Source organism: Hypanus sabinus, chromosome 13 (genome assembly GCF_030144855.1).
Source record: "Hypanus sabinus isolate sHypSab1 chromosome 13, sHypSab1.hap1, whole genome shotgun sequence".
NCBI classification, from domain to species: domain Eukaryota; kingdom Metazoa; phylum Chordata; class Chondrichthyes; order Myliobatiformes; family Dasyatidae; genus Hypanus; species Hypanus sabinus.
This window is the reverse complement of record NC_082718.1, coordinates 81,176,025-81,195,115: the sequence shown is the minus strand read 5'-3', so window position 1 is coordinate 81,195,115 and position 19,091 is coordinate 81,176,025. Positions and strand designations below refer to the sequence as shown.

General features: G+C 36.9%; 1 protein-coding gene across 1 annotated transcript in view; it reads right to left on the bottom strand.

Moving 5' to 3' along the window:
• Window positions 1-495: 495 nt before the first annotated feature.
• Window positions 496-19,091, bottom strand: part of grk3 (G protein-coupled receptor kinase 3) — a 262,680-nt gene continuing 244,084 nt past the window's right edge. The window contains exons 20-21 of the mRNA XM_059988030.1: window positions 13,197-13,310; window positions 496-10,443 (exon numbers count right to left, since the gene is read on the bottom strand). Of these exons, the coding sequence (XP_059844013.1) occupies window positions 10,282-10,443; window positions 13,197-13,310 (276 nt within the window). The 3' untranslated portion in view covers window positions 496-10,281. The remainder of the gene's footprint in view (window positions 10,444-13,196; window positions 13,311-19,091) is intronic.

Below are 19,091 nucleotides of genomic sequence, written 5' to 3'. Positions count from 1 at the left end.
TACTTGACTTCTTGCTGTACAATAGGGAAAGACAGGATCTGATTAATGTGAGCTACAGAATTATTTATTGGTCCAAACTTCCCTATTGCTGGTAGATTACAATCTCACCCCTGCAACCAAATCTTCCCTAGAAGCTGCTGCTAGCAATAGCAAAATCTGAGCAATACTGTTAATCAGACAATATTTTATACATGGGTGGCAAAACTAACCATTTCAATTTCTTATAAAACTGGTAATCTGCAATTGTAAACCCTCATGATATTGAAATTAATGTAAATAAATTCCCAGTCGTGCTGTGCTACACAGCAAAACACTTCTATAAAGAGTGCAAACACTTATTAAGAACAAACACTGGCATGGTGGCGTAAACTATGATGATTACATTCACTAACAATGTCTTTCAAAAGTATGTATGCTTCTTTTGGAGTGTTAATTGAAAAGAACAACCCTGGTAACAATAAGCACAATCTCTCTTTACAAGAACCATTACCTTAGTGAAAAAATATGAAATGATTTATTGAAATATACAGCTCAACAAAATGGAAACTATGGTGTTGCATTTGTGCTAACATGGAAGATACTGAAAAAAGGATTTCAACTCATTCTGCTTAAGATTGAAATAAGAAACATTGATGTGATGAATGGTGCAGCATTTAAATTCTGAAACGAAGTACACAACAAATGTAGATGAGTTTCAACAAACAAGTAGACTAACAGTTGTGGGACAAATGTGGAAGGAGCTTGTATGTAATAACACTTCAATTTTAACTGAGGGAGAATAGTATCCACTATACCAATTAGATTAGCACTTACTTTTATCGAAATGTGGCCCGGTAATCATTTTAAGCAGGATTGTTGCCGCCTAAATTAATAGGCAGCGCAAGTGATCCATGGACCAAGTTGAGGAATTGCATTGCAGGCAGCCTAACGCTTTAAAAGATTACATTTTCACCCCTGCTAGCTGCAGACAGAATACTCTTCTAATTCAGTACACAAAACTGACAATTGCATTCATGAGTCACTGTGCTCCAACAGTCATCAATTTGGTAAAGTTCTTTGAAATTTGTCAACGTGATAAGGTGCTTTATAAATATAAATCTCATCAATACCACCTTTATAAAACCAATGGTGAGGCACTCCATTTAGCTTGGAAGGTGCAGGCATTATTATGATAAAATGCCATATTTCACATGGAAGTATACAAAATCTTTTTCTTTCACTTTTCTCTCCGCTTCTGAAAAAATCCTGGGATACCCTTCCATTAGGGGCTAATATCCCCCAACTAAATTAGCTAAGTGGCCGCTCTTAATATCCAGGACAGGAAGATACACAATCAAGCCCAATTCTTTACAACACCCACAATCTACTTTCCAGAGGGCAATCACTGGAAAGTACTTCAAAGGGGTGGTTTTGGCTTGTTCCTTTTCCAAGCCAAAGAGTCTCAACTGCCATACTGGCTCAGATCAAGTCATTCTGCAGAAACAGGAAATGGAACCATTGTTTCTATTTGGAGGAAATAAATTGGAACCCCTTAAGAAAGTAGCAGATGCTATCTTAATTAATCTACATAAATAGGAAGGATGGATTTTGCTAGTGAATGGCAATCAGACCTAAATAGGTGGATTGATCTTGCCTCACTGAATGACAGGAGGCAGAACAAAGTTGAGGGACTCAAATGTCTCCTCCTGTTCCTAAGGATGGCTTAGTTTCATGCTGCCTTTACTAAGTGTTCCACCAGAGGAGATAATGTCTGTTTGAATCTCCACACTTGAATTCATAGGAACATCAGATAAGAAGATTCAAAAGAATCAGAGAAGCAATAAAATATGACCACATGCACAGTAATAATTCAGACAAGAGTTCAGTTTGGAATGTCAGAATGTCACAATGATGTCAAACGGACAGTTTCACAAATAAATAACATAACATGTCTTTCTTGTCCCTACCCCCCCCACCACCGATTTTGAATTTTACACTGAAGATAGTTCATCCAAGTTCATGCCACCAAAAAAAAAAATTACAGCTGAATCCATTACACAGTAAGGTAGACACTTTTGGAAAAGATGCAGATTGAAGACCGGAGGGTCAATGAACAGGGAGAAAGGGAGGGAAGAGGTCAGACATTCTGTAAATAAGATGCTTCTTTTTTTTTCCAGACTATATACACATTGTTTGACATAATAACAACAAGATTCAGTCAATAGACAAAAGCTTAAAAAACATTTTTTTCTTTTTTTAAAATTCAAGCACAGTATAGAAGTTGAAGATGCAGCATATCTTCGTGGGGGCTAATGTGGGCTTGTACCACATGTACATTTTTGATGCAAGTGTCCTGTTGGACACAACTGTAGACAAGCCTATCCCTGGATCATTTCAGCCCTGGTGCTCTGCACCTTTTTTTTTGTTATATAATTGACCCAAATAAATGACAAAGGGTTAGATGATGGGCAATCTTGATACAAACTGAGCTTCAAACAACTTTTACATAGTTTCTTTTAATTATGTCCTAAGTTAAATGCTACCAATGGATCGTTCTCTCATTTGTTTTAAATTAAACAATCTTGATTACAAACCAGCCACGTTCTTTGTGGAAATTCAACTGCAATCAAATCAAAAACTTCAATGATAAACAATAGAATGTGCACACCCCTGAGCCCAAATTTCCTGGAGCTTCTTTCCAAGAGCCTCCAATGTGCTGCAGGTTGATTGTCATGGGCATAAATGGGAGCATGGCTGGATCTCCAGGACCAAGCTTAGACATGCTCAGAAATTATGTGAAACACATTTGTTAAATAATACAAGAATCAACAGCTCAAGCACAATGGCTGACAATCTTCCCTACCTGAAATAGTCCCTCTTTCCCCCAGCCACCAACCCAAGCTTAATCCTTGCTTCATGGAGCCTCGATTTTTGAACCCTGGGTTCAGCAATGGGGATAAAGGAGCTGACTTTTAAACCACGTAGGCCACCACTAGAAATGCTGCAACTCCCAATACATCCTTAAAGCATTTCTTCAGCAGTAAAAAAAGTACAGGAATTAACCCGATTTAGACAGCCTCATTAATGCAAAGCAGCTTCTTTCACATCCCTGAAAACTGGTGCAAAAATACGATTTTAAAGTTAAAATAAACCTTATCGAGCTAACGATAATTACAAATTTCTGAATGAATCAATTTATTCATTGTGCAAAGACCCAAAAAGCACAAAATTTACCACAAACTGGTGCCATAAATCATTGCTTCATTATAGAGGCCCAAAAATATGAATTTCACAAAGAACATAATTAAAAATTGACTTTTACTAAAGGACCCTCACACTTCCGTAGACTCAGTGATTGGTTTATCAAACTTTCCAGGATTGTCACTTGATTACTGTTATATTGCCTGCCTGCAGGGTGACGAAGTAGTTGTGCATGGCAGATCTACATGAATAAGGAGTATTATATGATCAGAAGGAGTAAACATGGAGAAGGGAAGCACTTACTCAGAGATGTATCTCATAAATGCTTACTTGTTTGGAGTTAGCATCCACTTGCTATGCCTGTGAGTGAAAATTATTCCAGACTAACTTTTGGCTCCTTTTTTAAAGAATCAAAACTTGTAATTGACTTAGTGCAAATTGAAGGAGAGCTCATTTGGCTAAATCACAGATTTAAAACCTTCAGAAATACCACTGAAGGAACAGATGGCTGGTTATTTTTCCTCGCATTTTGATTCTGTTAACTCCCACATTGCCTTTCAGACTACTTCCACAGAATTTTCCTCACCAACATTTGGAATTCATTGTATCTCAGTACATGTGATAATAATAAGCATGCATGTACATTTGCCAACCTGTGAGAAGTATTGACAGGATGCAAGGCAACCAAATGAAATGTACAACAGGAAGAGCTACATTTTCTGAGGATTCCATAGATAAGTTTGATTTTTACAAATTCTTTATTTATCCAGCTTTATTTATCAGTAAATAGAAGTAAGATAAGTATGAGTAGTTTTGAAATTTGAATGATTATTCAAAAGTGTATGTCACTCAGATTGTTGAGGAATTAGAACAATCTGCATGGCAGCCAGTGGGATTATTGCATTTCAGAACTCAAAGACTAATGATAAAGCTTTGAAATTACATCCTTTATGAATTTTAACGGTGCGGGGAAACAGAATATTATCATTTTACTGTATATTTGCACTGAATCTTCTTTAATGTTAATGCTCTGAACTGATGGTAAACTTATCTCACAAACCGTAACCTACATATTGAGTTTACAGTTGCTGACTAAACTGTTTATTAATTCCAGTATTTCAGCAATGGCAATCTTCTCTTCATTTGATATCCATTTCCTAAATCGTAGTTTATAGTAAATTTATCTCAGGTTTGACCACTTATTTTAAAATTATAATTTAAACATAGGTGTCCCAGCTTGCAGAATAATAGCAAGTATAGCAGCAGGGTAATCTGAACAGCATAACTCCACGTACAGCATTAACAAGGTAGGTCACTGATAGCTGGTGAGTAAGGTAAAGCAGGCGGCTGTGGATCCCAAAACGATTAGATTGTGGCTTGAAGGTAACTTGGTTTTCTTTCTAGGAAGTAGAGTATATGTTCTTTGGGATTGAGGTTAGAATGTGAAGATGATATGGTTAATTCCCCTTCATTAAAAAGGATTGCAGTAATCACTTGGGAAGAGGAGACCCAAATAATAATTTTCTGACAAATTGGTGGATTCCACCCAGGTGACACTTGTATCCTTCAACATGAAATGTGCTACTTTTCTTTCCTACCATGACTCTTAAATGTACTCATCAATTTTAGTGGACAAACTTTAAAAATGTTTTCTTCAGTAAACTGGCCAATAGATTTTGGTATGGCGGCTAAGGCCCAGAGTACTTCAGCAGATAACAAAACAACAGGTGCTATATCCTGTAAGAGAGGAGGAAACATGCCCACATAAAGTACTTTTTAATTATCTGTAATTTTTTTGCAATTTCAAATAATATTTATAAAACTGCCATTTTCACACATGGTATTTCCACTCCCTCAACAACATTTCTCCCCTCATGTCATCAAATTTCACAATTAGTTAAGCAGTACTAACTCAATGAACAAATTCAGATAATGGATCAGCAGGACCAGAGTCTGATATCACTGGAAATTCTGACCTCCCTGCAGCTGTACCTAATCATTTCACCTAAACTACCCGGACAGTGATATCAAAACAAATCCACTTAAAAGTGGAAATATATATTAAAAGATATTAAATTATAAAAATAGCTAAATAACATTTACATCTACTTATTAGTCACAAAATGACTAAGAATGTTTGTTATTGAAAATTATAGGCATAACATCTAAAATTTGAAAAAGTTCTCTTTCAAGAAGATTTGGATCAGCGATAATGACCAATTATTGGAAATCAATGAAATCTTGAAGTAAAAAATATTTAAAATATGATAGGAGGAGGATCAATATGGATAAAGCAGTAAAGGAATATCAGGGCCAACTCCATTACGGCTGGGAAAATAAATAGAAATCACTGTAGGCAGTGATTTCCATTTGTTTTTAAGCGCCTTTAGCTTAAATTTAAATACAGGTTAAACGAGACTTCATTAACTGAAAATTTATTGGCAGTGTTTGAGAACGTTCATACTTATGCACTGTCAGTATTGTGCCTTGTGAGGGCACATTCAGAAGATAAAAATCAGTAAGAATACTGTATAAATAAAATGTAAGTGGGTTAGACAGAACACAATAGTTGGTCATTTGAGCAGGATGCAATTGGTTTCAAAACATCTCAGAAAACATACCTAAGCTTGCATAATTATTAGGAGATACTAAGGAATTATAACAGTTTTAATAGTTACATTTAATGGCATAGTCTATCTTTCCACTGCCCTAGTTTAAGGATATTTTCAATTTACAGATGTCTCTTAAGTTCTTCTACTGACTAGAAAAGGTTAGTTTTTGTACTTCTGCCATTAACTGAAGTTCCTTAACTTCACAAATCTTACCTTAGAAATCTTTCATAAAGCATCTTTTAACAGCTGCCTCACAAACTATTTTGCAGGTTTCATTTATACTCTCACACACTATTTACCTGCATGCATTTGGCTTTAACTTCTTTCCTTTCTTTGGCCACCACTTTTGAGCACACTTGTGGAATGACTCTGGAGGGATGGATTTTTTAAATATATGCATGGAATTCGTCACAAAACCAGCTGTATGTGACCTCCAACGGGGGAACTGAATGCCCAAAATGCAATTTTACCACCTCTGATGTTCTGAGATTATTTTTCAACCTCCTGTTGGTCATATATTTAACACATAATACTTGCACTGTGAATTATTAATATTTGATTAACACATTTATTGTATGAACCTCACCGTATCATGGTCAGTTGACAACGGAGGAAGAGGGATGGTGGTCCTACAGGTAAAGTTCAGGGAACATGAATGGAGGTCAAAAGGCAGGACTTCAAAATAGTAATCTTACTATCATCCAGCATGTTATTGAGTACAGAAAGAGAAAAATACTGCAGAAGAATGTGTAGCTGTTGAGGTGGTGCAGGAGAAAGGGCTTCAGGTTGCTGACAATTATTTTTGGGTTGCACTGGAACAGAGATATGAGGATTAGTGCAGCATCATGAGGATAAATGATAAGGTAAAATTAAATACTCTTTATCTAAATGCATGCAGCTTTGGAAACAAGATAGATGAGTTTACTGCATAAATATACAGTAAATATATGGATATGCATCCTTACTGAGGTGGTTGAAAAGCAATCAAAGCTTGGAAATGAATATACAGAAATATTTGGCATCTTTGAAGTTCATATAACAAGGAAAAGGGATTGGATGCCTCAGTTAATAAAACATAATATCAGGGCAACTGTTGAAAATGAAATTGTCTCAGAAGGATATGGTGCACAATCAATATTGATGTTGATAAGATACAGTAAGGGGAAGAAGTTATTGCCAAGTGTAGAAGCAGTCTCTTTAACAGTAGCTGTTTTGTAGGACAGAATATAAATTAAGAAATAATGGGGGCTTTTAAGAAGATTCTGTAAAAAGAATGGGTTGGACAAATTAAAATTGTCAGGAGTAGCCTTGAAGTTGAGTTCATTGAGTTTATTCAAGATGGCTTCTCAGAGCAATACGTTGAGGAACCAGGGTTTAGGTAACTTCAGATGTATTATTCTGTAACACAACTGGATTACTTAATTAATAACCTCACAGTAAAGGATCCCAAATAAAAGAATTAACATAGCACAGTGAAACTATAAATTCAGTTTGAAGGTGAAACTACTTGGGTCTCAAACTACTGTCCTAAGCTTAAATAAGGGCAGTTAGAATGGCACAAGATGGATTTGGCTATGGTGAACTGGGAAAATAGATTAAAGGATAGGACTTTAAGGAGTTATTTCATAAACTCAAAGACATCTGACTCCTCTTTCCTGCTCTGCCAATCAAGATCATGGCTAATCATCTATATCAACACAACTTTCCTCCACTATACCTTTGATAATGCTTAATATTCTGAATAGATTAAAAATTTCTGAACAAAAAATAGAACTATGAAATTTAAAGTGCATTATCAAATACAGCTCCTACAACAATGTAAAATTAGGGGATAGTTGAATTGTAAAACTAATAGGTTGAATCAGTTGACATTATTTTGTATTTGCATGCTTTTTTATGTAAGGAGACATGGTAAGATTGAACATGTGTATATCTCTTTTTAAGAAAGAAATTATTAACATCAGTATCCTCTTCATAATGTTCAAAGGTAATGATATTACAAAAGTCTTAAAAGTATTTTCAATTTATGAGCAAAATAAAACTATCATCTGTCTGAGGAAATGAGCACTAATGCTGTTTCAACATTGAGTGACACTGAGGAGCAGAGTAAACCGGTGTGTGCCTATTTGAGGGATATGGGAGATGGGCGGCTGGGAGAGAGAAAAGAGGAAACAAGAAAACAGGAAGATAAAATAGGGAAGAAGCAGATTTCTGAAGGGTGAGAAATGTTTACCAGATTTCACTTTACATTTTCAGCATCAACCGACCAATTAGTTAAACTCACAACTGGCACCTAAACCCCTCTCTGGATTCAACCTTGAGCCCTTCTGACAAATATCCAACATTGGTTTAAAGAAGAAGCCAATGGCATCATTTGATGTAGCAAGTGAACTCCTTATTAAGATCTCAATCTGTTCAGGTCTCAGTCCTCTCATGTTTTCTGTTCTCTGAGCCTCCCGTCTATTGAAGCAGTAAGCCATGGCAGTAGTTGTGGTACATTTTGAGCCAAATCCTGTCCTCGTTGTTATTATTTTTCAGTACGCACTAAATGTAGTAGTCCAAAAAGCAAATATAACCAGAAAATACTATACACACCACTGTTGTATTTTTTACAGTCAAAATATGAGGTTTAAACATTTTAGTGGTACTGTAACTAAAACAAAATACAACAAAAAAGACTTGATGTTGCTCCCTAAATTCGGATTAATAGCTGACCCTTGTTGCAACTGATCAATTAATAAGATGTAATAATACATTGTCACTGTTCATAGAAGACATGTTGATAAAGCAACTCATGCTACGTAATCACCATTTTAAGATTTTCTCATTGTTATCATGAATTCTTGGTATATTAGTTTTTTTAAACATATGTACACTTGCACAGTAATATCTATGATAAATATTTCACTCTCTCTTAAATCATTGTTTTAAATCTTCGTTAATTTGTAAAGTCCATTGGCACTTTGCACTTCATGGTGGGAACGGGGCAAAGACTTTACAAACAAATTATGTGCTATGTGGATCAGAAGTGTTGTAGAATGCAGGGATTCCTAAATATTTTTATTGCACTGAAGTAAAGGATTTGGGATGGATTGTGGGTTGATATCCCATCAACACAATAATTTCAAAATCCTTCAAACTAGGATAAGTAGTTAATGATGGAATGGAATCCGGTCATTCTGGATCAATATTTGTGTTGAGGGAAGCCAGGAACAAACTAAATCATAGATCAGCATCCAATTATGTACAGTAACTGAAAACTGCCCAACAGTAGCAGAATAGTCTATGGCTGGAACCAGGCATCACAGAAGCAGAATAGGGCATGAATCAGTAACTACAGTTATATATCCTGCAACCATAGACACTTAGCAAAACACACTGAGCCATATATTGTCATTCGTTATCCATGGAAACTTGACAATGAAGTGTGACAGTGTTGTCACCTAGCAACCTGTGAAATCCTATTAATAAAACAGGCCACAAAGCAACATCCAAGTAGCCATGAAAACTTAACAACTGCTGAGAGATAGCGGTATTAACACATTGGAAATCTGGTAATCCAGTGTGGTCGCAATCATTCTCTTGGCTTTCATAGAAACGTTACAATCAGCAGGGATATGAGACAGGGTGGAGGGAATTAAGCACCAACGCACCATTGTTTTTCACAGTCTGTGTAACTAGGATCAAATGTAACTGCTCTGGAAACCAAGAAATGAATTGGCACCTGGTTACCATGGAGATAAAATAATCCGTCTTCCAAATGATGTCTACAGTCACCCAATATTGGGCACACATGAAAAGAAGTAGCTGGTAGAGATATGAGGCAAGACACTAAGTTTGAAACCCAGGACAGGTGATGATGATGATTGGCACACGCCGCAATGGTGACAGAACGTGCCACCAAATTACATTTTGATAGCAGAGGAACCATGTTGACGGACGGATGGACCACCGATATGTGTCAATGTCCTTTGTGATATGCTGGAGTCCAGGAGCAAATTAAAGTTGAGCGAATCAGTGACTGAAACGCACGTCCAGTCAACCACTTGCTTTGTACGTGAAAGTTCCTTCGACCCTCCGATATGAAGCAAAGAACACCACCAGGGCGCAATGACGCATGACAAAATAAATTCTCCAAAATTATTTGGCAACATCCTCCAGTCCATTCCTGTGGAGTTGGCTCATTAACCACAGCGATCACTGTGGTTGCAGTTAACAGGTGCTACACTCGTTCATCAATACTTCCAATAGAAAATAAACAGCCAAACTGCTCTGAAAGTCTTACATTCATATATACATACACGTATGCATATATATAGATATAGATATACAGATATCTATACATATATATATACCCTGTTTTGTGGGATCATATAATTAACTAATAACAACACGCTGGACCACGTACGAGGTGATATAGAAGTAGTTGCACAAAACCATCCTCAGGTCTCTTGTTTCTGTTCCCCCACTCACACGCAAGTGCTCTCTTCTAAAGCCCGTTGCTGTTCCTGTGGCTGAGAGGGGGTTTGGTCAGCTCTACCACTGCTGAACGTGACTTGTTCAGCACCTTAGGGGCTCTCCGCAGGACCCTCTGAGCCTCATTGAAGGCTTCCGTTAATTCTTTCTTCCATTGAATAAACTCTGGATCACTCTGAAAAAAGAACAAAAAGGAAGTGCAAGGAGATAAGTGGAAGCCTTTAGATGAATTTCCTAATTTTCTTCAGCGAATCTTTCTAAAACCTAGACGAAAGTTATTAGTTTTACAATCATGAAACGTTCTTATTCCTTATTTGAGTTGTTCATTTGATAGTTGGGGCAATTTATTTAATTGTGAGAGGCATTTCAGTCTAGCTTTTTGTCTGATCCTTTATTTACCTGATCCTGCACCAACAGCACATCCCACAGATTTGATCAATAGTTTATACGAGCAATTATACAACTACATGCAACTTTCTTAAAGCAAACAAAATTAATATGTGAATTCTGCAGAACTAACTTTTAGACCATAACATATAGGAGCAGAATGAGGCCATTCAGCCCACTGACTCTGCTGTGCCATTTCATCATGTCTAATCCATTTCCCTCTCAACCCCATTCTCCTGCAATGAATTCCACAGACTCGCCACCCTCTGGCTGAAGAAACTGCTCCTCATCTCTGTTCTGAATGGCATCCCTCTATTTTGAAGTCTGTATCTACTTGTCCTACACTCCTCCACGAAAGGAAACATATCCTTCACATCTGCTCTATCTAGGCCTTTCAACATTCAATATGTTTCAATAAGATTCCCCCCTAGTTCTTCTAAATTCTTCCAAGTACAGGCCCAGAGCCTTCAAGTGCTGCTCAAGTGATAACCTTTCGTTCCCGGAATCAACTCTCATGAACCTCCACTGAAGCTTCTCCAATGTTAAGCACATCCTTTCGTATACAAGGGGCTCAAAACCACTCACAATACTCTGAGGCCTCAGCAGCGCCTTATAAAGCCTCAGCATTACACCCTTGCTTTTATATTCTGGTCCCTGTGAAATGAATGCTAACTTCCTCACTACTGACTCAAAATGCAAATTAACCTTTAGGAAATCCTGCATGAGAACTCTCAAACCCCTTTGCACTTCGGAATTCTGAATTTCCTCCCTGTTAAAAAATAGTCTATGGTTTTAGTCCTTCTACCAAAGTTCATGACCATGCTCTTCCTGACATTGCCCATTCTCCTAATCTGTCTAAGTCCTTCTGCCGCCTCTCTGTTCCCTCAGCACTACCTGCCCCTCCACCTATCTTCATATCGCCCGCAGGCTTGACCACCAAGACATCAATTTCATCATCCATATCACTGACATGTAACATAAAAAGAAGCGGTCCCAACAAAGACCCCTGTAGAACAATACCACTCGCCAGTAACCAATCTGAAAAGGATCCCTTTATTCCCACTCTTTGCCTGCTGCCAATCAGTCAATGCTCTATCCATGCCAATACCTTTCCTGTAATACCCTGTGCTCTTCTCTTGTTAAGCAGCCTGACGTGCAGCACCTTGTCAAAAGGCCTTCTGAAAATCCAAGTACACAGATCCACCAATTCTCCTTTGTATTCAAAGAATTCCAACTATTTGTCTGCCATGATTTTCCCTTAAGGAAACCATGCTGACTTTGGCCTATTTTGTCATATGCCTCCAACTACCCCAAAACCACTTTCTTAACAATTGACTCCAACATCTTCCCAGCCATTGAGGACAGACTAACTGGCCTATAATTTCCTTTCTTCTGCCTCCTTCCCTTCTTGAAGAGTTGAGTGATATTTGCAATCTACCAGTCCTTGGGAACCATGCCAGAAACTAATGATACTTTAAAGATCATTACTAACGCCTCCTCAATTTCTTCAGCTCTTCTTTTAGAACCCTTGGGTGTAGTCCATCAGGTCCAGCTGACTTATCAACCTTCCGATCTTTCAGTTTCCTAAGCATCATCTCCCTAGTAATAGCAGCCATACTTACATCTGACCCTTAACACTTCCATCATATTGCTAGTGCCTTTCACAATGAAGACAGATGCAAAATACTTACTCAGTTTGACAACATTTCCTTGTCCCACCATTATTCTCTCTCCAGCATCATTTTTCAGTGGTCTAATATCAACTCTTGCCTCTCTTTTACTCTTTACACATCTGAAAATACTTTTGGTATAATTTTTAATAGTATTAGCTAGCTTACCTTCATTTTCACCTTCCCCCCCCCTTAGTTTTTTTTAGTTGTCTTTTGTTGGTTTTCAAAAATTCCCCAATCCTCTAACTTCCCACTAATTTGTGCTCTTTATATGCCCCCTCTTTGGCTTTTATGGTGTCCCTGGCTTCCTTGTCAGCCATGGTTGTGTCATCCTACCTTTAGAATACTTCCTCTGCTCTGGCATTCTGCCTTTCCAAATTGCTCTATTGCCACTATCAAGTTTCATTGGTGGATAAAAATAACAAAATAATTAGAATCCACTGTTTATTCAAATAAAATGCACTAAACCATCTACCTACATCTCAAACTCTACCTTCTATCTCCCCCCACCAGTGGGACTCCCGTTCTAGAAATGAAAAGTATCAAATTTAGTTCTTCTCAGAAAACCCTTACTGGTTACGGAACCAAATTTTCTGCGTGAACAAAATTTTGGCAAAATTGACTGACATATTATTTATAGTTAAGAATTATTTTCAAAGATCTTAATGATCGGGATTGTCGCAATTCAACTTTTCTTTGAAGAAAACTGACATGAAAAAAGCATTTGGAAAATGAAAAAGTAAACTAAATTGAAGGTAGCTGGAATGTATTCAATGCCTTGTTCCTCCTCCCTTGGGAGTGTTTGCCTGTCCAGTGTAATAAAACATATCAGTCATCTCTAAACCTCCCTAACCTCCGGAGAAACACTTACCTCACACTGCAACACGAATTGTTTTCCTCCCTTAATCCGCAGGAGGATACATTTCTTATCTTTAATCTGAGTCTCTTCCACTGACACTATCTGCTCCATTGTCAACAAACTTTGCTAGATAAATAAAACAGAAAAGAATTAAACTCAGACATGAATGTCAACTGTTTACTATATTTTAAATTTGAATTTGCAGTGGGTTGCTGAATGAAAGTATCCTACCAGTACTGAATATCTAATGTAAAAAGATACTCTGCGTGTGGGAGAAATTTTAAGAATCTACTTAACTGATGATACTTGAGGAAACACATTAACATACATAAGTATGAGGAGTTTTAGATGAAGAGCAAACATCTATGGTGTGTTTTATGTCAAAGCTCAAACATTGTGGTAACAACATGCTGAAATTTGGCTTGATACTATAACTGCGATTGCTTCACTAGAGGTGGATAGTAGCCTTGACCATCTAATTCACCAGTTGTAGGTCATCATGTGTAAACCCAGCATATGAATTATCTGATACATTGAAGTGGTGCAGAGGAAAAAGGTCAACAGGTTAAATTGGACAAAGGTTATAAAAACAATAGTTCCACTGAGTCTGTGTCTAATGGGAGATCACATAAGAAGAAAACAGATTAGTCTAAATAACCCAAAAGTACATTCAAGGATTTCTAACTCATAAAATATTTATCGAATCTATTATTTCAAGTTAGTTCGCCACTTCCAAATCAGTAAAGGAATATTAGAACTTGTTTTGTATAATAAGAGTCATGACCACAAAGCATTTATGCAGAGATTTCCAGCCTCTTTTTGAAAATTAAGTCACTGTGTCTTAGTGCCTTTTCAATAATTGTCCATTTGTTGTAAATCTGACATATTTGACATAGAAGGTGGATGTTACTTCCAGGTTACAACTTGCAAGGATAACATGGGTGAATATGGCATTAAGTTTGAAAGAGTGAAGTGCACACAAGTCAAATTTCAAAGGAACGTGGAATAAACAAATCCATAGTGGTGTGAAAATTATAGTGGATAAACATATGGAAGTATTTATATGCAATGGCTCCAATAGAAAATCAATATAACTTACAAACAGGGGTAGCTACAGTTATAAATGAAACAACTAAAGTCAACAAGAGATGAGAGATGCAAGGAAAAGTGGACATCTAGTGGACCAGGCAGACAACAGCAACATGAAAAAAATGGTAAATGAGAAAAAAGTTTATTGTAACAAATAGAGATGCAAGAATCTGCAGAGAATGATGGACACACTCAGTACATCATGGAAACCAGCTTCCCTGCCTTGGTAAAGCAGCCTGCATAATCAAAGGCCTCATCTACTCCAGATAGTCTTCCCCTCTTTCCCACTGGCAGATGATACAAAAGGCTGAAAACACCAACAGGCTAGAGGATAACTTCTATCTTGCTGTTAAAAAGACTACTCAATGGTTCCCTAGTATGATAAAATGGATTCTTGACTTCAGTCTCACTCATTGTGCCTTGTGCCTTATTGTCCACCTGTACTGCACTTTCTCTGGAACTGTAACACTTGATTCTACAGTCTGTGATTGTTTTACCTTGTACTATCTCAATACACTGTTGTATTGAAATTGATATGTATGAATTGTACCATTCAAAAATTTTCACTATACCTCAGTGCACGTGACAATCATAAACCAATTAACTAACTTACCAATTTATTTAAAAGTTAATAGCAAAAAAATACTGTACATATCAAATATAAGAAAGACTGGGATTTTGAGGAATGACTTGGGTGAGAGTACTTAGAAAAAATGAAGAAACAGAGACTTGCTAAATTTAGTTAAGCGAAAATATTTAGAGGCTAATTTCAAGGATCCTCCAAGGGACCACAACTTTGTTGTAGGGTTTGGTGGCTTGTGTGCCACTGTGATCTAGAGATCTATGTTGACTGGAGTCAGGGCCCTGTGCTTTGGCTCTTGGTAGGATCAGCCATGCCAAACAGGTTGCAGTGTAGAGGCCAGACTAAGAGTGGATGTACTGGTCTTCCAGGTTTGAGGGTTCAGCTCAGGGCTAACAACCCTTATAGGTGAAAATGGTATGAAAACAGCAATGAAGAATCCTTCTTTATCTGTGTGTGACTGTATGGGCAGACAAGATGGAGGACCTTTATTGCTGCTCTAAATGCCAGTGGTGTAACAGGCAGTAAGTAAGTATATTTAAAGATATTTTAAATCTTTGGGTGTTTAGCTTCCAGCAGTGGTCTTCTTCCAACCTCGACTCAGATTGTACTTGCCAATTTCTAACTGTGCTACAATCTCAGCTACCTTGTTTCACATGCATGCAAATTGAAATATAACAGCTTTAGTTTTGTATTCACCATGCCTCTTCTCAGATTTGTCTCCATGACATCTAAAACTTTGACAAACTTCTATAGATGTGTGGTGGAGATTGACTGGCTGCATTACAACCTGGTATGGAAACACCAATGCCCTTGAATGGAAAACCCTACAAAAAGTAGTGGATACGGCCCAGTCCATCACCGGTAAAGCCCTCCCCACCATTGAGCATATCTACATGAAGTGTTGTTGCAGGAAAGCAGTATCCATCATCACGGACTCCTACCACCCAGATCATGCTCCCTTCTCGCTGCTGCATTAGGAAGAAGGTGCAAGAGCCTCAGGATTCACACCCCCAGGTTCAGGAACAGTTACTACCCCTCAACCATCAGGCTCTTGAAACAAAGGTTGGATAACTTCACTTGCCCCATCACTGAAGTTTTCCCACAAGCTATTGACTCACTCTCAAGACTTTTTAATTCATGTTTTGATATTTATTGCTTAATTATTTCTTTCTTTTTGTATTTGCAATCTATGTCTTTTGCACAACGGTTGAATGCTCAGTTGCCATGGTCTTTCACTGATTCTATTATGGATTAATTGAGTACACTGACAGGAAAATGAATCTCAGGGTACTATATGGTGAGATCTTTGTACTTTGATAATAAACTTACTTTGAACTTTGAATAGGCATTGGACATTTCCGCACTTGAAACCATGTGATACTTCACGCCCAGCAGAGGCAAAAAGAAAGTTTCAGGATGGAAGGGAAGTGGACTTCTAAGACATTTTTGTGTGGAGGAAAGGAGTCAAAAAGTGGAAAATGGAGAAGCAGAATTCATGATGGGTAGGGGCTGAGATCATTAAGTGATCTGGGTTTGTTGCAAAATGTCCCATTCTTGATGTTTTAGACAAAAGCACTTTTAGCTCTAGTGCCCTTTCTGTCCCCCAGAAAGTGCTACTTTGTTCTCCACACTTTGCTCTTTCTCTTAAGCTATGTAATTTTTTTTCCTTTTCAAGTGTTTGTCAAGTTCACTTCTGAAGGTTAACATTCAATTTACTTTTAGTACCCTTTCAGTAAGTGCTTTCTGGAACATAACACATTGCATAAATCAAATATCCTCAAATCCATTCTGGTCTTTTGCCAATTATTATAAATCTGTTTCCCCAAGGAAAAAGTTTGTAACTTTATAAAACTTGTCAGTTTCTCTTTAACCTTTACATAGTTCCCTGATCCTCTGCCATTATTACTCCACACTCTTTTCAAATGCCTTTAGAATACTAATACTTTTTTAAATGTCATATTCATAATTGGACACAATACTATTGCAGCTGAGAATATTGTAACAGCTTAAAAAGATTCTCCTGATTTTCTGCTCTTTTATGCTACTCATTAACTCCTATGCATTCCTAAAGACATCAACATCTCGCCACTACTAGTTAATAAAACTTTTTAAAACGTAGGTCACCCCAATTAATAAGCAATTCAAAAGGAATAAAAATTAAAGACAACAGAATTAGCTCGGAAAAACCAGTAAAATACTGTATAAATAAATGAGAGAATAAGGACTGTTTTAATGTAAAAATCCTCACCAATCATTTGGTCTCATCCTTTAAGAATAATAATCAAAACTTTGTCATTCTATTTCACCATCTATGTTTTCAAATAATTTAATTAACACACAATTAATTCATTGAAACTCATTTAGAAATTATCTTTGAATTAATTATTAATAAATAATTTATCTAAAACACACCATGACAAGCCTAATGGTGGGTGGGGGGTGGGGGGGAGAGAGTTAGAGAGAACCTAAGAAGTCCATAAACCAGCTTCATGAAAATGTACCATTTTAATCTAATTTTACACTATGCGTCTTCAGGACATCTCTCAAACATCAAATAGGCTACTATTAAGTAGTACATAATCTCACAATTGATTGTGCTTACTGATGAAGTAACATTTTCAGTGCATTACAAAAGATCAGTGGGTATAAATGAATAGGATCTGAAATTGCTGCCCAGTCTTACACTGAGTTCAATGATCTTAGGTTGTGGTAAAAATGGCTTTAGTTTTCAGTGTCCCTGAGTAAAGCCAAAATGGATAACCTGTCTGATTTTACTGTTGTCCTGTTATCTTTGCTTGTGGTGACAGAGAACTGTCAGTATTTCACAGGCAATGACAAATAGTCATGGTCAAAATGGAAAAATATTCATTTGCAATGTTCCCAAATATCTGAGACAGAGTATCATCATGAATCTTGGCAATTGAAAATTAGTCAAAGTATTAGTAGTAAGTTAATTCCAGCCAAGGGTATATAATCATGACTACTCCAGCAAGCAGTCAAGATCATCAAGGGAGGACAGGGAAAACTGGCAGAGAATGAAGAATAAAAATACATTTTAACAATGTTAAAACTGGACAGTGCAATGTAATTTTATTCCCCAAGAGCCAGGCTAAATGTTACTTGTGACCCATTTGGTTGGATCAATTTAGTTTATAAACAAGGTCACATGCCACTACTGACTGCATCGTCAACTGCAATTATTCTATTCATCTAATAATGGTCATGAGTTTCTGGTAACTTCCAAACAGGATCAAAGAAGCAAAACATCATAAAAACCATTACAATAAAGATGTCAAAATCAAACATTAGTGTACAAGCACACAGGATCGCAAGGGTGGGCTATCAAGGAAGATTTGGAATGAAAGGATGGTAATGAAGATGGACCTTGCCAGGATGATGCTACTAACTGTGGCTTGATACCAAGCCATTCAAAAGCCTCAAACTGTTTGAGTTGCTTTAGCTTTTGTCTAATTTTCCAGCAAGGCTGAATATGTTAAACAGGGGCTCTGCCTCAGAATATTTAAAAAAATCAATCACTGTCCAAGTTGCTCTCTTTGCCTCACTGAATGAGGGCTGAGAATATATTAAAGAAACCAAAAATAAAATGTAACATTTAAAAGTATTTCTGGAGTTGAATAATTGCGTTTGCAATGGATAAGCTACTAGGTGAAGGGGAGGAAAAGAATGAAAGACAGAGACAATGTAAAATGAAAAAGACTAGTTATATGTTATTAAAGCTCATCGTGACAACCCCGCAATACACTCATAAAGCTTCAACTATAGCATGGAACAGCAGATAGATGCTATAGTTTGACAGCATTGTTCTTACCAGCCTACGCCTTTTATAAATATTCCAGGCATCCTAAATGGAAAATAACATGACAAATCCTTTGTTTGATTAGATCTCACTTTATAGAATTTTGCTGCACTCATGTACTGACTGTAATGAAGCTCTTTTAAAAAATATACTTTTAAATTTAATATTTCAAATGACATCACGAGTCTGAGCGCGCACATCAAAACAGACAAACTTCCAATAGTGATTTATTGCCATGGCAATAAAGTAAAATAATGTGAATGTGGATCATCTGATGTGAGATCTGACACTGATATTTACTATATTCAAAGATTAAGATATGCCACAATAGGGATGATATTATGTTTTCTATTAAATCAATGGAACTATTATTTAAACTTGATTAATATAAAACTGCTGATTATCAAAAACACACATA